The sequence below is a fragment of the Macaca fascicularis genome, chromosome X, assembly GCF_037993035.2.
Source record: "Macaca fascicularis isolate 582-1 chromosome X, T2T-MFA8v1.1".
Taxonomy (NCBI): domain Eukaryota; kingdom Metazoa; phylum Chordata; class Mammalia; order Primates; family Cercopithecidae; genus Macaca; species Macaca fascicularis.
In genome coordinates this window covers 15,512,012-15,533,213 of record NC_088395.1, presented here as the reverse complement: position 1 = coordinate 15,533,213, position 21,202 = coordinate 15,512,012, and the positions used below count along the sequence as shown (strand labels likewise).

Below are 21,202 nucleotides of genomic sequence, written 5' to 3'. Positions count from 1 at the left end.
AGCACTTTGGGAGGCCAAGGCGGGCGGATCACCTGAGGTCAGGAGTTTGAGACCAGCCTGGCCAACACAGTGAAAACCCATCTCTACTAAAAATATATAAATTGGCTGGGCGTGGTGGTGCATGCCTGTAATCCCAGCTACTCAGGAGGCTGAGGCAGGAGATTCGCCTGAACCTGGGAGGCTGAGGTTTCAGCGAGCCAAGATCACACCTCTGCACTCCAGCCTGGGTGATAAGAGTGATACTCTGTCTCAAAAAAAAAAAAAAAAAAAAACCAAAGTAGAATGGTAGATGAAAAAACTTAGTTGATGGAAGAATGGTCTAATATCTATAGGTTATTCTATTTGAGGTTTTCTTGGGACTTACATAGGAAATGTCAACTCTGCAGTTGTTGGTTGAAAAATTGGGTGTTTCCACTAATTATAATAAGATTTAGGCCAGATCTACTAAAACGATGTCACAAGGATTTTACAATGTTGAAAGTAATTTCTAAGGAAGCTATAAAGTTTACTCCATTTCCCAGGTCAACTGGGAAATTTTCTCTCTCCCTCCTTCTCTTATTTATCTACAGCCCCTGACTATTTCTCAGGTCAACTGGGAAATTCAACTGCTTAGTTTACTCAAATATTGGCTTTTAGATAATTTATCATTTTTAGCAAGAGAGGTAGAGGTCTAGCTCAGGCATGGCTTTCTTTTTCTGAGTTAAATGGTGTAGGATATATAATGGATTTCTTCCTCTACCTAATTATTCAAGGATGAATCTTGTGATCTAAAAAGGAACAATGTGCTGTTGTATCCACGGTAAGGGGATTAACAGTCTTGTGCTTGTAAAACAGCAGCCCAGCGCCTATTTAGTTCTTTTGATTTCCAGAAACAAGAGCCCAATTCTTACTACTCTTTGGAGGCAGTTGGCCCTGTCTAGCGCCATTGATGAAAAATGGCAGTGGAGCCAATTCTTAGACAAACCTTCAGACCAGGGCTTCCCACACTTGAGGAAGGGGAGTAAACACTTTTACCTCTTTTTCGTGATTTGCTTAAAGAAGACACTTGTGTCTGAGTTAATATAATTTCTCAGTAAAAACAACTGGTCAAAATGATTACTGAAGTGAATTCATCAGACCCATCTACATTTAACACCTTGAAAATGCAGGATTTCTATTTAGTTACACCAATGGTATTTTGGTTTATTAAAAGACATGTCCAGTTGAATAAGTGCTTGTTGATTAATTTTTCATTCTCTTAAAATCTTGGAGGACATTCAATGTAGTGACATTTTGAAGAAAGACCATGAAGTCACCAGTTGTACAAAATTTATAATTAGAAGAAATGTCTATCCTTTGATAGCTAAAGAAGTTAACTACTGAGCTGTGTTCTTCATGAGACTTCTCTTTTAGCACAAATTTTCTCTATGTTTACAATTTCTTTTGGCTACCTCAATCTACAGTATATTCAGGATTCTTCTTTCACTATAGTTTTTGTTATAATGTGTCTCTGAATATTTGTATCTGGGTAGGGGAAGTTTCAAGGAAGTAATCTCTCTTCCTACTTCCCCCTCTTATTTATTAATGCAGCTCCTACACAACTAAATGTTTGACAGGGTCTCTTGGGGAAAAATTCCAGAAACAGTGAGATGTTAACCTTTTGTCATCCATCCACTCATTTCACAGTCACTTACTGAATGGTCCACATTGGCCAAGCTTCGGGAATACAGGGGCTCACTGCACAGGAAACACTTGGGCCTCATGTTCTCATGTCCTAGGGCACAGAGAAATCTATTTCTTGCTGATGGACAAAGTATTTGATAGTCTCCCTAGTGACCCTGCAACTGATCAAATTAAAACAAGTGCTCTTTGCTTGGAGATCATGAAGTTCAAATCAGGGCAGAGATTAGAGACCCTCCTAACAAAGAATGCAGACAAGCCATGTGAAATCTAGAAGCTCTTTGTCTTCCCCATGTCCTGGGTCCATTCTCACACAGGGCATGGAACTATGTGCAAATTCTGCCACCATGGGGGTTACTGGCTTCCACTTTGGTATTTAATGCTCTGGTGGGCTCAAGACTCTGGTCTTGGTTTTCAGAAGTCTTAGCATCACTAAATTCCTGCATGGGATGGGGCACGGAATCTAAATGCCACTGTAGTAGGAACTCTTTTCCTAACCATATCCCTAACCATATTGGCGAATCAAGGTTAGCTCTTAGTAAACAGTTGTGAGCGAATGAAGCATGTTTAACATCCTGGCTCTTAAATCAGCGGTCTACTGAGGTGCAGTGGATGCAAGAAAACAGTGTCCCCTCAAATCCCCCCAATTTCTTCCTCTTTTTTGCCTCAGTCCCATAGGAGGATACTCCTATGGTGGACTTGGCACACAATGGCCAGAGTAGAAGCAGCTCCCTATTGCCTGGGTGTTAGCTCTTGCTGGACCTCGGTTTCTTACTCTTGGGGAGGCCAAGACATCAGTTAGTTTCTGAAAGCATCATCCGAGCAAGTAGGAAGCGCCAGCCCAGAGTGTGTCTCCATCTTCATATACAGCCTTTGCTGCCTTTAGAGCAGGGCTAGGCTTTCCCCTGGTCCCCTTCCCACAACATTGCTACTGTGGGAAGTGGGCTTATTAATTCCTAGTTCAACTGCCTGTATGTGAACAAAATCTAAACACACCTCTACAGGTATATTTCTATGACTGCTATTTATTGAGCCCAAGGTAACTTTTTTGTTTTCTTAAAATCTGAGATTTTACTTCTCTTGGCAGCACAATCTTGTAGGAGGGATGCTTAGTGTTCTTCCATTAAAGAAGACCCTAAGCAATTGAAACCATTCACCTTTTTTCCTAATGCCAATCCTGTAAGAAACGACAGAAATGGTGCTACTGAAGGCATTAATATAGTGGATGGCATAAAAACGAACATATGAAACATGTGAATACAGAAAAAAGCTAAGTTTTGGCTCTGTCATGCAATGGACAGAGCATTGGATGTCTAGAAAAAAGCTAAGTTTTAAAAATTTTGAATAATTACTAAGACTATTCTTATAACATATGGGTGCCAATGTATTTTAAAAAATTTTTTTGAGACAGGGTCTTATTCTGTCACCCAGGCTGGAATGCAGTGGTGCAATCATGGCTCACTATAGCCTCAACCTCCTGGATTTGAGCAATCCCACTGCCTCAGCCTCCCAAGTAGCTGGGACCATGGGTGCATGTCATCACATCCAGCTAGTTAAAAAAAATTTTTTTTGTAGAGATAGGGTCTCACCGTGTTGCCCAGGCTGGTCTCAAGCTGCTGGGCTCAAGCAATCCTCCTGCCTCAGCCTCCCAAAGTGTTGGGATTACAGGCATGAGCCACTGCACCTGGCAGGTGCCAGTATCTTACATTTGAATATATCTCATTAATTTTGAAGTATATTTCTAGCTGTTATGTCATTATCAATGATGCCAATCGGAACTTGTAATTTATCCAGTGCTTTATGTCATTATCTGTAGTTTAATTTATAGTGCCTAGGCAACTCTTTCAACTTTTTAGCTCTTGCTAAAATACATCTATATATCAATTTATAGATATACACATGTATTAGTCCGTTCTCACACTGCTATAAAGAACTACCTGAAACTGGGTATTTTATAAAGGAAGTAGGGATGCTGGTAATTGACTCACAGTTCCGTATGGCTAGGGAAGCCTCAGGAAACTTACAATCATGGTGGAAGGTGAGAGAGAAGCAAAGCCACGTTTTTACATAGTGGCAGGCAAGGGAAGGGGGAAGAGCCCCGTTTAAAACCATAGGATCTGGCTGGGCGTTTTGGCTCACACCTGTAACCTCAGCACTTTGGGAGGCCAAGGAGGGTGGAACACCTGAGGTCAGGAGTTCGAGACCAGCCTGACCAACATGGTGAAACCCTGTCTCTACTAAAAATACAGAAATTAGCCGTGCATGGTGGCGTGCACCTGTAGTCCCAGCTACTTGAGAGGCTGAGGCAGGAGATTTGCTTGAAACTGGGAGACGGAGGTTGCAGTGAGTTGAGATCACACCAACGCACTCCAGCCAAACAAACAAAAAACCAAAAACAAACAAAAAACCATCAGATCTCATGAGAACTCACTATTATGAGAACAGCATGGGGGAAACTGCCACCATAATCCAATCACCTCCCACCAGGTCTCTCCCCTGACACATGGGGATTACAATTTGAGATGAGATTTCGGTGGGAACACAAAGCCAAACCATATCAATACATATACAAATATATGTTATAATTTAAAATAATTTTAGATTCAAAAAATAGTTGCAGAGATACAGAGTTCCTGTGTAACAACGGTTCTGAACCTGGGGCAATTTGTGCCCTTTCCCTACCCCAGAACATTTGGAACTATACAGAGGTACTTACTGTTGGGTTTCACAATTTGGCCAGGTAGGGGGTTACGGTGAAAGGGATGTACTGCTGGCATGTGCAGGCCAGGGATGCTGGTAAACTTCCTACAAAGCATAGGATGGTTCCCTCAGCAATGAGGTGGCCCCAAATGTCAAGGTTGTGAAAGCCTGCTCTGGCCCCTTCACCCAGTTCCCCTAATGCTATTATTATACCTAACCGCGATGCATCCATTACAACAGGAGATTAGATCTCCTCCTCCTTAGTCTTCCCAACTCTGTGTTTCTCAGTCTTTCCTTATTTTTCATGACCTTGGTGCTTCTGAAGAGGGTTGGCTGGGTATTTTGTAAAAGTTCTCAACTGGATATTATCTGCTGTTTTCTCATAATTTAGCCAGAACATAGGGATTATTGGGGAAGAAAATGAGGTGAAGTGCCCTTCTCAGCATATGGTGTCAGGGTTCCTGATACGCACATGACTTCACTGTTAAGTTCACCTTGATCCCTTGCATCACGTAGTGCCTGCCACGTTTCCCTTTCCAAACTGTAATTGTCAGAAGGGAATCTCTAAACCCTTATACTCAGGGAAGGAGACTTAAGCTTCACTCCTGGAGGGAGGAGTGTCAAGCAGTTTATGGACTTGTGTTATCACACACTCACTATTATATTTTAATACAACAAACAGCTCAGATGTGTCTTGTGGAAAGCAGCTTTGGGGTTAATGCCCACAAAAACCTATGTCAAATGAGCAAGACAGCATTTCAAATAACTAATCATTCTGTAAACTCTAAAACTATACAAAGAATACAATTTCTAAAAGTGAAATAATTCACAAGAAGAAAGTAATATGTAGCCCAAATAAATGAATGAATAATTACCAGCTCTTGATGAGTAACTGGTAGATGGTTGTTACAAAATTTTTGGCAAGAAGCAGGCAAGTGGAGTGTGAAAATAAATGTCAAAGATTTAGAAGTCTTTCTCGCCTCAGCATCCAGAAATGTCGAAGGGTTGTTTTGGAGCTATATCCATGACTGCAGAGTGCTATGGCATTTAGAGGGTGGGGATTAGAAATAATTAATGTTGTCTAAGGCTCAGGACAGTCCCACATAACAAGGAATATCCCACCCAAAATGCCAAAAGTGTCACCATTGATGCACACAGAGCCCAAGTTCCTTCTTGTACCTCATTCACATTGCGACGCCTTGTCAATCCCAGAGATGGGGGAGTGGAAAATTTCAGACTAAAAGCTAGATTTTTAGAGCTTCAGTCCAGGACTTTTTATGTGTAACCGAAACTGTTTCCATTGAAAATGTAAGGTTTAATATTTTCAGCAACAATTTAAATCTTATGGGAATCTTTATTTCTAAGTAGATAAAATATCTTCATTTTATTTGTGAGGTACGTATGAGTTGCCACCAAAGAAAACACTGAAACATTTGATGAACCTGCATACATAGTAAGAGAGTGTCGTTCCATGGTAACTGGGACAAGGAGAGTATTTGGGGCCCCAGTTGGGTTGAGTTTAATGCGACCCTCCCTATTTTTCTTTATAGCACTTGCCTTCCTACCCTCCACCAGTATGCAGTGTATGCATTTACTTGTTTATCTTCTGTCTCCAACCCCTTAGACAGCAAGCTCCATGAGAAGGGAATTTGCTTTAGTTTATGGCTATATTCTATGACTCTCTAAAGGGGAATACCATGTAATTCATGTTTGAACAGTATTTAAAGAGGCTTTAGATAAAAATAACAATATGGGTAAGGTATCCAAATTACCTCTTACCTGGTTTCTGCCCTCCTCTATCATGCCAGAAATATTATCTTGTATGTTTTATGTAATTTATATGATGAAATATTTATATGAAACTTAACATAGAATATATTACATATTAACATTTCAAAATACCTCAATTTTATGAATATTTTAATTCATATTTAACGAACAATTGCTATATAAATAAAATATAAATATGAATTAAATTATAAGCACTATAGTATGTAATAAAATATATTATTTGAATAAATGGCATTGTGCTGCACAAAATACTTCTCATCTTTTTCATTTGAAAGTACTTTTTTTTTGAGATTTATCCTTTTTTTAAAAAAATGTAGCTCTTAGCTCAGTGGTTGCCACCAGCGGGTGACTTTGTGCTTCAGGGGATATTTGGCATCTCCTGGAGCCATTTTTGTTTGGTTGGTTGGGTTTTCTTTTTTTTCCAAGACGGAGTCTCGCTCTGTCACCCAGGCTGGAGCGCAGTGGCACAATTTCAGTTCACTGCAACCTCCGCCTCCTGGGTTCAAGTGATTTTCCTGTCTCAGCCTCTTGAGTAGCTGGCATTACAGGCATGTGCAACCACACCTGGCTAATTTTTGTATTTTTAGTAGAGACAGGGTTTCACCATGTTACACAGGCTGGTCTCGAAGTCCTAGCCTCAAGTGATCCGCCTGCCTTGGCCTCCCAAATTGCGGGGATTATAGGCCTGGAGCCATTTTTTATTGTCACAACTGCTGGTAGTCCTAATGGTCTCTGGTAGACAGATGCCAGGTTTGCTGTTAAACATCCTACAATACAGAGTATCCTCACAACACTGAGTTATTTGGCCTGATTCTGCTAATGTTGAGAAACCCCTGCACTATTTCTTTCCCTTTTTTTTTTTTTTTTGAAACAGTCTTGTTCTGTCGCCCAGGCTGCAGTACGGTGGCTGATCTCAGCTCACTGCAACCTCTGCCGCCTGGACTCCAGCGAGTCTCCTACCTCAGCCTCCTGAGAAGCTGGGACTACAGGCGCACAACACCAAGACCCGGTTAATTTTTGTACTTTTTTCTGTGGAGATAGGATTTCGCCGTATTGTTCAAGCTGGTCTCAAACTCCTAAACTCAAAGTGATCCACCCGCCTCAGCCTCCCAAAGGGCTGGGATTACAGTTGTGAGCCACTGCACCTGGCTTCTTTCTTTCCTTTAATCTGTGGAACAGTATTCCCTCGACAGCCTATACTATATTTACTTTATTCCCGTACTGATGAACATTTGGGTTGTTTCAATTCTCTGCTATGATGACGAGGGCCGCAAAGAACATCCTCACCAGTGTCTGTGTGTGTGTGCCACAGGGGTTCTGGTAGCTGCATTTTCTGTTCTAGGAATCACTTCCAAACGCCATTCCAGAGTGGCTGGACTCCTTGCTTCTACAGCGTCACCTGGGATTCCAATTCCATGCGTCTTTACCAGCCCTTGGTATTATTTAACTTTTAAATTGTTGCCAGTTTGAAAAGTTTAAAATAGTAGCTCATTTGTAACAATTTTGCATTTCCTGATTGCTGGTAAGACCAGACCACAGCAATCATTCACACCCCAAGCATTCTAGAAAACTGGTGAAAATGTTTTCTGTCCAGCATGGGCCACTTCATTTGGTTTGTCCCTGCGTCTTGGTATGTATTACAAAACCGCACATTTTGGGGGACTAGGCTTGCCTGTTTCTGCCACTAGAGGTCACTGATCCTCAGTGGTTCTCCACCAGTATGACTTCTGACCTCTCTACCCTCCCAGGGAGTATTTGGCAACGCCTGGAGCCATTGTTGATAGTCAGGACTGTGAGTGTGCTTGGCACCTAGAGGTGAGAGGCCAGGCATGTTGCTAAGGCCCTGCAATGCACAGGACAGCGTCCCCCTCCTCCCCTCCCCCCACCAACAAGAAAGCACCATCTGGCCCAAGTACTAGTGCCAAGCTAGAGAAGCCATGGTGTCGTCTCTGAAAGAAAGCATATGACAATCTCTATAATAAAGACACCTATTATTATTAACAACAACCAATATTTTATTGCAGAAACTGGGGAAACTGGGGAGAAGCATGCCTTCTGTCCCCAGGGAGAGGGCAGGGGCGAATGGGCAAGGAAAAGGGAAGGGTTTTAAGGGAGAGGAGAGGTGGGCCTGGGGCTCGCTGAGTGGTCGGCTGGAGCGGTGGAAAGTGCCCTGGTGGGGCCGGTGGCTGGTGTGGGGGTGGAACCACAGTCAGTAGGGTGAAGGCGCTGAGGGCTGGAGGTTCAGGAGGTGGTGGCAGGGGCCTGACTCTTGGAGCTGGGCAGCAGGCTGGGTGTGCTCAGAGGTTCATGGCCGCCCTGGCGAACCTCCTTCCAGGCGCAGGCAAGCCTGAGGCGTCAGGGCAGTGCTGCCCACAGGCCCAGCGCTCTTGCGGTGACTCGGCGACCGGGTGCCTGGCAGCGGCACATCCTGCAGAATGGCAGGCGGCCGCGAGGATTGAGACAACGCTGCCTGGGAGTGGGGGCCTCTGCTCAGCGGCCTAGACCTGGGCACAAAGGAATGGGCCACTCCGTTTCTCATCACAGGCTTGAAGGCAGATGGCCTGGGCGTCGGGCTCCCTCTGCGCTCCAGCGGGGTCATTTTCACAGTCACCAGGCTGTGGACAGGCTGGGGGAGTGGCGGGCGGTCCAAAGCCACCGCTTCACGTAAGCCACGCAAGCCTCGGAGAAACCAGGCCTGATGTTGCTCAGCAGCGGCGGCCTGTTGGGAAAGCACCTCCAGGCCTGGGGGACCATCTCCGGAGGTGGATGGGGGCGGGGACCATCTCTCTCTGGATGCGGATGCGGGGGTAGTCCCAGCTGGGAGGAGCGGTGGGGAGGGGCCGGGTGCGGACCCAGTGCTTCCCTTGGAAGTAGGTGACCTTGCAGTTCTCCTGGACCTGGGGGCTGAAGAAGGGCCTGGACCGCAGAGCCCAGTGCTTCTGGGCTGGGCGCAGCTTTCTGGCCCAGAGTCACCCCAGGAAGCGGCTCAGGTAGCTGCCCATGAGAGCAGGGCAGTGGGTGGGGCCTTTCAGTAGACACTGGGGTGCCAGAAATTTCCAAAATCTGCGGTCACGGTCCGAGATCAAATGTCAGTGCTCAGTGACCAGCGACCCTTGGCATCAAAATGTCCGAAAGAACAAGAGGCGCCGTGTGCTGGGTATGGTCTGGCCAGCAAGTGTCGCATGGGGCAGGCGGCCACGGCCAGGCCAGAGCTTTGCGGCGCGCAGCTGCAGAACGGGCGGGTGGTGCCCTATGCTGTCTGGCGGACCAAGGAGGTTCAAGCCTCAATCCTTCCCACTCATGGTCCCAGACCCTCAGCTCTGGGCAAAGGGGCCTGGCAGCTGCCTCTACTTTTGTACCTGACCTTTAAAGGCAGAACATAGAAGAATTTCTGCCAGGTCCTGAAAACCGGAGATACCTGTTGACAGAAGGGTGCTCTCTTTGATCAGTGTGAAAACGCTTACAATACACTTGGATGCTCTTTTAAGGAAAAACAAATCATTTACTCATATTCGTCTAGGATGGCTGTTAATATCACTTTTTGCAATTTTGCTCTTAAGAAAATGGTGAAAGCCATCAGGATTTATGTTTTAGTACCTGTAATGCTGATTTTATGTTGACCCTCATGTAATTTTCAGTGTTCATATAGCCATGTATGGATAATCTTCTCTGAACACTAATGCCATTTCTGTCCTTTCATTTCTATTGGTAATCCTGGAGTAGAGTGAGGCACACTTTCCACTAATAGCTGAAAAAATCTAACTTCGAAAACAAAGAATCCAAAGGCTGCTTAGTAACTGTAGTGCTTAAGTTTAGAGTCTGTTCAAGGTGGTGTGAAGCAATTTTTTGGGGGGGGGACACTTCCCTCAAAAGCACGTGCAGAAGGAACCTATTGACCCTCTGGAATGCCAGAATTGGGAAGAGACAAAAACGTCGCAACCAATGTGAAGATCGGGCAATAGATTTGGTCCAGACTGAGGAAGATGGGTGAATAGTAAAAACACTGAATAGAGCTTAACGAGGAAGCACCAAATGCTTTTTGAGGTCAGAGGGGGCCAAGTGTTTTGCAATGCAGGGTTGGGGTCAGCCAGTAGTTGTGGGGGAATGAGATTCCTAACACTCGTCGACGAATTCCTTTGGTTTTTTGCCTGACTCCTTATTTATGGAATGATCTCTAGGTATATGATTTTCAAAATCTAGAGATATTCCTATGGTATAATTTTCTTCTAAAGACGGTTCTCATAATGATTGGAATGGCTTTTTATTCATATCTAAGACGTCTCAAGATAATGGCATCAGAGTGGGTATAGACTTTTTTTTTTTTTTGAGACTGAGTTTCGCTCTTGTCCAGGCTGCAGTGCAATGACGCCATCTTGGCCCACTGCAACCTCCGCCTCCCAGGTTCAAGCAATTCTCCTGCCTCAGCCTCCCAAGGAGCTGGGATTACAGGCACCCGCCACCACACCCAGCTAATTTTTTGTATTTTTAGTAGAGACGGGGTTTTCACCATGTTGGCCAGGCTGGTCTTGAACTCCTGGTATCAGGTGATCTGCCCGCCTCAGCCTCCCAAAGTGCTGCAATTACAGGCATGAGCCACTGCACCTGGTGTGGACTTCTTTTAATGTATTTTTTCTTTCCAATGTCTATAGAATTTCCCATATCCTTTTTGCAACATAAGCCAGTGGTTGTTTATTCTGTTTGTGACTAAAGACTCTCTTGACAAACCACAATTTTGTCCTGGTGAGGTACAGGCAGTCATAAGTGAATCACCACTAAATATGCCTTCTACTGGTTAATCAAGGTGTTGATTAGTTAAAAGCCATTCTCATAGACATTGAAGATGTGTTTCTTCTTCTCATACACTAAGAGGTACGGCATTTTATTGGTTAGTTGATATTAGGGGTTAATGTATATCATTGGTGTTTTTGGTGTTCAACAAGGGGTGAGTTTGCAATTGACAGTGGAGAATGTCTGGAGACATTTTTGGTTGTCACGACCTCGGGAGGTGGTACTATGGGCATCCAGTGAGTCGAGGCAGGGATGCAACTAAACATCCTGCAATACACAGGACAGTCCCCATAACCAAGAATGATCTGCCCTGAATGTCAGTGGTGCTGAGGTTGAGACCCTGCATCCAGCTTCCTCTAACGTTATCTTATATAATCACGATGCATTCATCAAACTAAGAAATTAACATTGGGTTGATACTATTAAGTAAACTCCAGACTTTATTTAGACTGCCCCAGTGTCCTTTGTCTTCTCCAGAACCTACTCCTTCTTGGTCTCCTCCACTCTTGAGTTTTTCTGCCTTGTTTTTCATGACCTTGATGCTTTTGAAGAGGGCTGGTGAGGTATTTTGTAGAAGTCCTTTTTCAGTTTGGTTTTGTCTTTTCTCATGATTTAGATGGGGGATACAAATTTTGGAGGAGGAATGCCATAGAGGTGACTGGTATTTAGGTTGTTTGCAAACAATGGGGCAAAGAATAATTATGTATATGTATTATTGTTTAGGTCTGCAGTTTATGTGTAGTCTAAATTGCTGTTTGGTAAATTGCACTCTGATAGCTACTACAATAGTACCAACTTAGCATTTTATCTTCCTTTGACATTGTAATTAACTGTTAGTAAAACAACATACTTTTTAGTCTCTTACATCTTTATTCATGTGTCATTACCACCTACCAGTAACACATGAGGCTGCCTATGCTCCACACTTGTACAAGCACTGTGAGCAATACAATTTTGGGGTTTCTGCTAATCTGATACGTGAAAATTCGTATTTCAGTGTAGTTTCATCTTGTTTCGTCGCTTTTCATAAGGTTGAAAATTTTTTCACATGGTATTGGGCTTCTTGTTTCCTTAACTGTACGCTGTCTGTTTATACCATTTGCTCTTGATTATCTAAAAACTGATTTCTAGAAACTCTTTATATATTAAAGCAATTAACTCTCTGTTTTGTTCACTATGATGTCTCAAACACCTAGAAGAGTAGCTGGCATACAGTAGGCATTCAATAAATAGTAGCTGAATGAGTAAACAGAGTTGCAAATGTTTTCCCTGTATGTCATCTATCTTTTGTTTATGGTGATTTTCATCAGAAAAGATTTTAAAATTTTTGTATGTAGTCTAATTGCTAGTTGTTTTCTTGATTACTTCTGGGTTTTGATTTATAGTTAGAAAAGCTTCCTCCATTTGGATGTATGAAAGAATCTTCCTACCCTCGTACTTTTATGGCATTTTTTTACCTTTAAAGTTTTGTTCCATCTGGAATATATTTTTGTCAGGATTGAACGATGGGTCCAACTTTTTCTCCTAAATGCCTGCTCGGTTGTCCCCCAATACCATTTACTGGATTTATCTTTTCCTGCATTGAGCTGAGATGCTATCTTTATCATAAAGTAAATTCTCATGTACTTGGCCATATTTCTGAACTATTTTCTTCCTTTGATTTATATTTCTATTCATGTGCTAGTATCATACTATTTAATTATTGCGGCTTTAAAGCCTTATGGGTCTAATCATTCCTTATTTTCTCCTTTAGAATTTTTCCAGCTATTCATGCTTATTTGCTTTTCCACATGAACTCTAGAAGTACTATATCTAGTTTTAAAATTCTGTTGGTATTTTTATTAAAACCATATTAAATTTATGGAATCACAACTTAAGGAGAATTGACATCAAAGGTGTCTTTATGATATCTTCCTATTTAAAAACAGGGCATGAATTTTATAAATTCAAGTCTTCTGCGTCCCTCAGAAATGTTTTATAGTTTTCTTGTTAACATTTTATGTTGTTTACTAACAGCATTTTAGTTTTTCAGTTTCTATTATAAATAGGTTTCCTTCTTCTGTTATGTCTTCTAATTGTTGAGTTACATGTGTCAAAGGAATTGATTTCTATAAACTGACATGGTACTCCACTAATTGCTGAATTATCTTTGTAGGAGTTTTTAAGTGTTTCTCTAATGTTCTTTATCTTTTTTGGTCTAACTTTATTGGCTCCTGCCAGAGGTTAATTCAATTAAATTTAGTTTTTAGTATGCTAATAATCATGGAGTTAATGATATCCTTTCCACATTAAACATACTATTTATTTTTGAGCTGAGATAAATCTACTTCATCCAGTTAGGGAATTCTCCATTTCTGTTTTATTAAAAAAAATTTTTTTAAAGGGATGGTGGGTTTTATCTAATGTATTTTAGGAAATCTATGGAAATGATAATATAGATTTGTTGACAGGATGAAATCCATTAATCATAAGTATATCATTCTTAGTACTGAACCACCTTTGGATTACTGGAATAAACCCTACCTGGACAAAGTATATATTTCTTCTAATGCACTACTAGATTCTATTTCTAGTATTTTATTTAGCTTTTTTTGGTTATTGTTACATATTTTTTAGAGATATTGGCCTATTGTTATTTTTGGGGGGTAGGATGGTCTAATCTTTGATAGGTTTTGGTATCAATGTTATCCTGGCTGCATAAAAAAGAGGTTGGAAGCAGCTGTTAGTCAATAAAAATCCAATATGAACAAGTATACGCAGTTATTATTACAGTTTAGTTTATGAATTAAACAGGATTTTGTGTGCTGATGCAGTGACCACCACTTAGATTTAGTTTCTAAGAGAAAAATAAATTCCAAGTTTCAAACAACTGACTTACATGAAAATTTCTGGATGAATATTGCTGGAGTCTGTCTTTATCCTGAGATTCTATAGCAAAACTCCCTTAAGGATTTTAAAGGGTTTTGAATACCCCCATTTCCAGCCTTCTTTTTTTTATTTAAAAGGGTATTAATTTTCATAGAGAATCTACACAATGCATGTATAATAAAAACATGTCACTTTAACTCTTCTCTCGCTGATTTGAAATACCTCTAAATTCATGTCCAAACTGAGATAAGACATTTGTACACTTCAATAAAAATGCATAAGTATTACAAGATGTTAAAACTGATGCCACATCTGAGCCCAGCTTTGTTTTAAAAGGGGAGACAAGTATTTCCTTAGATGAAAATTGTGGAGAGAATGTACCTGATCATGATCAACCTCTACTGGCTGCTTCTTAATGATCCAGGTGATGGACTCAGACAGGGCTGGACCAGGGAGATACTGGACCTACTTGGGTCCAGTAATCTAGACAGGTGGGCACCAGGCAGGAAGTGCCAAATGACCCAAATTCCATGAGAGCGTCCTGGCCAAGAGATTGGGTTACTGAGTCATTATTTAGTGGTGAAAACCACTCAGGAATCAACGAGGTGATGGTTCTCAGGGAGTATCTGGAGATCAGCAGTGGTCCAGAGGAGCTCCAGGCCCTTCTGGGCAGCTACCTGAAGAATCGCTGCTTAGGATGGAATCATGCCCAGCCTTTGTTTCTGCAATTAACTGTGTATTTTTAATATTCCCCAGTGGGAAAACAACCAAAACCATTTGATCCCTCAATTCTAGTGAGGCTCCAGCAGGTAGTCTCCTCTAAGTATTGTTGGGAGGTATTAGACAGTGGCCAGCGCATAAAGAAGGAGGCTTCACTTCTTCAGGGGAGACTGAGAATTTTCCTTTTAAAATGAAATGCAGAAAAACAACCCCATTAAAAAATGGGCAAAGGACATGAGCAGACACTTCTCAAGACATACAAGTGGCCAACAAACATGAAAAATGCTCATCATCACTAATCATCAGAAAAGTGCAAATCAAAACCGCAATGAGATACCGTCTTACAACAGTCAGAATGGCCATTAATAAAAAGTCAAAAAACCACAGATGTTGGTGAGGCTGTGGAAAAAAGGGAATGCATATACACTGTTGGTGGGAATGTAAATTAGTTCAGCCACTGTGAAAAGTAGTTTGGAGATTTCTCAAATAACTAAAAACAGAGCTACCATTCAATGCAGCAATACCATTATTGCGTATAAACCCAAAGGAAAATAAATCATTTTGCCAAAAAGACACAGGCACTCATATGTTCACTGTCACACTATTCACAACAGCAAAGACATAGAATCAACCTAGGTGCCCATCAGCGGTGGACTGGATAAAGAAAATGTGATAATATATACACTATGGAATACTACACAGCCATAAAAAATGAAATCATGTCCTTTGCAGCAACATGGATGCAGCTGGAAGCCATCATCCTAAGCGAATTAATGCAGGAACAGAAAACCAAGTGCTGCATGTTCTTGAGAGAACTAAACATTCAGCACACAGATATAAAGATGGGAACAATAGACATTGGAGGTTACTGGAGAGAGGGGTGGGTTAAAAAACTACCCATTGGGTACTGTGCTCATTACCTGAGTGATGGAATCTGTACCCTAAATCTTAGCATCATGCAACATACTTATGTAACAAACCTGCACATGGTACCCCCTGTATCTAAAGTAAAAGTTGATAGAAACAAAAAAATGAAATGCAGATCAGGAGGAGCCAGAATTCTGTACTAAAAGGGGAGAGAGGAAGAAAGAGGGAAATGGAGAGGAAAAGAGGGGGAAAGAGGTGGGGACCAGAATGATACAGTGGGGGAAGAAAGGGAGGAGAGAATATATGGGCCTCCAGAGCACAGCCCTTTGAGATTCTGAATATAGAAACAATAATCTGGGGGGGCTGGACAAAGGCATCCAGCCTGAAGGATGTGTTCTTTGTTCTTTCCAGCTGGACAAGGCAAGTTTCTGTAGAACTGCTCTCTGCTCCCTGCCTGTGGGTGGCAGCCACAGAAAAGAAGGCTGCTCTGGGTGTGTTCACAAGGACTTAGAAGGAGGCAGTGTCAGGAACAGAGGAGGGGACAGCAATATGTTCCTCAGTCCCCAAGTCCTCAGCAGCACTGCAGCAAAAGCAGGAAGCTCATTGGCCCACCCACATGATCACCTCTGTCACCTGCAATGTGACCCAGGGCCAGGGTCATTCATAAATTACAGGTCTCCTTCTAAGGCAATGTTCAAAGAGAACCGGAATACAGTTCCCCTAGTTAAACTTCCCAATTCAAAGTGCCTTGGTAATGTCGCCACTCTTGAGATTGAAACATAAAATATATTTCAGGCAATTTAGGAAAAATACTACCCCACGCTTAGTTGATGGCATGGAATCCACCAATTTCTATAGCTCTTTATGATGTTTGCCTAGCTAAACAACAACAAATGAGAAAACATTAAAAACAACGGACATCTCACTGTAGAATTGGAATGAAATATGAATTAAAAATGACCATCTGGTGATTATCTAAAAACAAATCACAGTCTGAAACTGCTGAAACTGGCAATTTAGAATGTTATAAACGTCGCCGAATTAAACTGGACACAGAACACACGAGCAGGCTGTCTGAAGTTGTGCCTGCAGTCCACAGGGAAAGGTGCTCCTGCTCCACTCACCTCCCCCGGCCTTTCTAAGCCTTGGCCCACAGGGACCCTGGAGGCTGAAGCTCTTCAAACAGGCTACAGCACATGAAGGCCAGGCTTTCGGCACAGATCCCTAAGTCCTCAAGGGCATGTTCCAGGAGCCTCAGTATATAAAGCACGTTTTCTATTAATAGCTTTTGTATTTAATGCTTTGACAACTGGGGACACCACAAGCACTGTCCCTCCCAAGGTTGGCTAATTCCCAGAGAGAACAGACAGCTGCAAGAGCGCCCTTCATGGGCAATCCAGAGTTTACAGCCCCACCATCTACTTTATCAGGCTCTTACACCAGGGCCACTGTTCTCCTGCACCAATCACCCCACGGTCAGGTATCAGCCAAGTGGGGACAGCCCCCTAGGCCACAGAACACTCTGAAATTATTCGAAGTAGCCAATCCCAAGCCTGCATACCCTGCCTCACCTGTTCCTTCCCACTGAAAACACAATAAAAGCTCTTGCCCGCATTTTCCCCTTACTTTCTCTGCCTCTTAACCAACCCCGGTACTTCCTCATGTGGCCCTGCACGGTGTGTCATGCCTCCAGCTTCTAGGGATCTGGGAATAGGATCAACTTCTTCCTTCATGATAGTCATTCCCATGTCTGCATGTCTTACTATACCTGATTAAAACAAATCCCAGGCAATTAAAACACTCAGCCTCCAGTGCAGATTAAAGTTGGGAGCATGCAGGAAGCCTGCAGCTGCCGAACCTGCAAGAACTCAGTGGCCCCATGAGAGTGTGGCCTATGGATTTTTAACCCCAGTCCTCCATTAGCTAGCTGTGTGACCTAGCAGGAAAGCACTTAACCTCGTTGAGCTTCACTTTCTTCATCTGAAAAATGGAGACAATAATATTGCCATCAGAGAGTTCTTAGAAAGATAAACTAAGTACTTGGCAAATATGGAGTTACTTAGCACTCATAAATATTAGCTGCCTTCGTGAGGATTTCCTAGAGTTATCTGCCTTTATCTTTCTGTTTAAAATACATTCTTCTGTTTAAAATGTATTCTTTTTTATTTATTTTTTGAGACAGAGTCTCACTCCGTCACCCAGACTGGAGTGCAGTGGCGTGATCTCGGCTGACTGCAGCCCCTGCCTCCCAGGTTCAAGTGATCCTCTTGCCTCAGCCTCCTGAGTAGCTGGGACTACAGGTGCCAGCCACCACGCCCAGCTAATTTTTGTATTTTCAGTAGAGACGGGGTTTTGCCATGATGGCCAGGCTAGTCTCAAACTCCTGGACTCAAGTAATCTGCCCGCCTTGGCGTCCCCAAAGTGCTGGGACAACAGGCGTGAGCCACCACACCTGGCCTAAAATACATTTTACATTTTAACCATTATTTATTTATTTGCCTTTATCCTTTTATACCAATGCTTAAAAATAGAGGTATGATACAAGCCACAGAGGTAATTAATTTTCTAGTAGCCACACTTAAAAAGTAAAAAGAAATAGATGAAATCCTTTTTAATAATATAATTTTATCAAATATATTCAATATATTATCACTTCAACACGTAATCAGTAAGAAAAGTTACTGAGATGGTTTATGTCTTTTCCATACTAAGTTTTAAAGATCTGTTGTGTATTTTATACTTTAGCACATCTCAATTTGGATGCTACCTTTTTCCTCAAAATACTTGATCTATATTTAGATTTAAAAAAATTTATACTTGAAAACATATATATACATATCCAAATGGTTCCAAACATTCTTAAAAGTTTTTCTTCTTTTTTTCTTTGGAGACAGAGTCTCGCTCTGTCGCCCAGGCTGGGGTGCAGTGGCACGATCCTGGCTCACTACACTCTGCCTTGTGGGTTCAAGCAATTATTGTGCCTCAACTTCCCAAGAAGCTGGGATTACAGGCGCCTGCCATCATGCCTGGCTAATTTTTGTATTTTTAGTAGAGACGGGGTTTCGCCATGTTGGCCAGGCTGGCTTCGAACTCCTGGCCTTAAGTGATCCGTCCACCTCGGCCTCCCAAAGAGCTGGGATTACAGGTGTGAGCCACCACGTCCGACCCAAAAGTTTTTCAATAACTGAATTGAATATCAATTTTTTAATTGAAATTTAAGTGAATTAGAAGTAAATTAAACTTTCATTTCCTAAGTTACACCAGCCACATTTCAAGAGCTCAAATGTCACATGTGGCTTGTGACCACTCTATTGGACGGCACAGTTTCATGCCATTTAAAATATATCCTTAACAATCCTCCTGTATTTCAAGCACTATTTATCTTACCAGTGTATGGATCCCAATATTCTTAAAGTAAACAACAATATTATAATGTTCTATGTTTTCATTCTAGAATACAACACATCATTTAAAGCCGGTGAGTATTTTTTACCTTTAAAAATACTCCTATCACCGCCAAACCATTTTCTTCCGGTGCTGCATCCTCAAAGTTTTCAAATTTGACTGCATTCCAATGCACTAAGTGCAGCTGAAACACCATGGAAAGAGGGTTAACACATGACTACACAAACTCTCTCCAGAATAAACCCACAGCCTCAGTCAACCTACGACATTTAAACACATTTCTTCACCCAAAGTAAAGCCACCAAGAAAAGCATATGACAATCCAAAATGAGATAGAAACAAGGACCAGGAAGAAATTTAGGCAAGAACAGCAATTAATATTTCTTTGGAATAAAAGGACTTAGGGAGTAAAAATAAAATTCATATAGCAAACTGAGTCGCATTTCAGTAAGGGATCAACATTTGCTCGTTCCCATTCTGCTTTCCATGAAATACTAACATCTAAAATCCATTTACATTTAAAGGAGAGAAAATGTTTATATTGAGAAAAATAAATTATCCTTATAGGAATCAGACAACACTTGAAGACTGGCTGGGTGCAGTGGCTCACATGTGTAATCCCAAGACTTTGGGAGGCCAAGGTGGGTGGATCATTTGAGGTCAAGAGATTGAGACCAGCCTGGCCAACATGGTGAAACCCCGTCTCTACTAAAAAAAAAAAAAATACAAAAATCAGCAGGCGTGGTGGCGGGTGTCTGTAAACCCAGCTTCCCAGGAAGCTGAGGTGGAAGGATCGCTTGAATCTGGGAGGCAGAGGATGCAGTGAGCCGAGATCGTGCCTCTGTACGCCAGCTTAGGTGACACAGCAAGACTCCGTCTCAAAAAAAAAAAAAAGTTGAAGACACACTTCTTTGAGAGATGACCACTTAAAATGTTCTTTTTATTGTTGATATTACATTTAAAACTAAATTACTGCCAGGTGCGTTGGCTCACATCAGCACTTTGGGAGGCTGGGGCAAGAGCATCACCTGAGGCCAGTTCAAGCCCAGCCTTGGCAACACAGTGAGACCTCGTCTCTACAAAAAATTTTAAAATGAGTTGGGTGTGGTGGTACGCAACTGTGTAGTCCCTGCTACTTGGGAAGCTGAGACGGAAGGATCACTTGGGCTAAGAAGTTCAAGGTTGCAGTGAGCTATGACTGCACCACTGCACACCAGCCTGGGTGACAAAGTGAGATCCTATTTAAAAAAAAGCAAAACCAACAAACCAAACACCTCGTCTCTACAAAAAATTTTAAAATGAGTTGGGTGTGGTGGTACGCAACTGTGTAGTCCCTGCTACTTGGGAAGCTGAGACGGAAGGATCACTTGGGCTAAGAAGTTCAAGGTTGCAGTGAGCTATGACTGCACCACTGCACACCAGCCTGGGTGACAAAGTGAGATCCTATTAAAAAAAAAGCAAAACCAACAAACCAAACAAAACCTAAATTACAAAAAAGTTATAAGCAGCAATTATATTTCCTTATGATCTCCCTATACTTTTGCTATGGTTTGCATATGGTCTGTTTGGTCCTGCCAGGTCTCATGTTGACACCTGCTCCCCAATGTTGGAGGTGGAGCTTCATGGGAGGTGTTTGGATCACGCAGGCAGATCCCTTATAAATAGCTTGGTGCCAATCGGGTGGAAGTGAGTTCTTACTCTTAGTTCCCAAGATAACTGATTTAGGTTTTTTCTTTTTTTGAGACAGGGTCTCACTCTGTCACCCAGGCTGGAGTACGGTGGCACAACTGTGACTCACTGCAGCCTTGACCTGCTAGGCTCAAGTGACACTCCCACCTCAGCCTCCCAAGTAGCTGGGACTACAGGCATGTGCCACCATGCCTGGCTGTTTTGTTTTGTTTTGTTTTTTTTAAATGTTTTTTTGTATAGACAAGGTCTCACTATATTGCCCAGACTGGTCTCCAATTCCTGGCCTCAAGCGATCCTCCCGCATTGGCCTCCCAAAGTGCTGGGATTACAGGTGTGAGCCATCGCGTCCAGTCACAGAACTGATCGCTGAAAAGAGCCTGGTACCTCCTCCTTTCCTTCTTACCATGTGATCTCTGCATGCTGGCTCCCCTTGGCCTTCCAACATGAGGAGAAACAGTTTGGGGACCTCACCAGATGCAGATGTGAGCAGCATGTTTCCTGTATAGCCTGCAGCACCAAGTAAACCTCTTTATAAATTACACAGTTTCAGATATTCCTTTGTGGCAACACAAATGGATTAAGATAACTTCTCTACAAATCATTCCTTGTCCACCACTCATGAACTTATTTTCTGGCATCACCATTCCCCCAAGTCTCCTAAGTGAGACGCCTCAAGGTCTTGGTTAACTTTGCTTTCTGTTCTCTGGAAGAGGAT

General features: G+C 42.3%; 1 protein-coding gene and 1 pseudogene across 11 annotated transcripts in view; one reads left to right on the top strand and one right to left on the bottom strand.

The window, feature by feature from the left end:
* The window catches only part of CA5B (carbonic anhydrase 5B), a 112,872-nt gene that overhangs the window by 76,157 nt on the left and 15,513 nt on the right, over positions 1-21,202 (bottom strand). For 2 of the 11 annotated variants that reach the window (XM_065538215.1, XM_074029068.1), the window contains exons 2-3: positions 20,891-20,994; positions 18,887-18,982 (exon numbers count right to left, since the gene is read on the bottom strand). The exons of 5 other annotated variants lie outside the window; for them this stretch is intronic. Coding sequence is in view for 1 of the 6 variants with exons in the window: in XM_074029072.1 (XP_073885173.1) it covers positions 14,679-14,708; positions 18,887-18,982; positions 20,891-20,994 (230 nt within the window). In the remaining 5 variants the exon portion in view is untranslated. Of the gene's footprint in view, positions 1-8,144; positions 14,709-18,886; positions 18,983-20,890; positions 20,995-21,202 lie in introns of those variants that run through there. 4 more of the 11 variants (XM_065538218.1, XM_065538219.1, XR_012429821.1 and 1 more) reach the window with 3 other exon arrangements.
* Positions 8,707-9,513, top strand: LOC141409468 (uncharacterized; annotated as a pseudogene).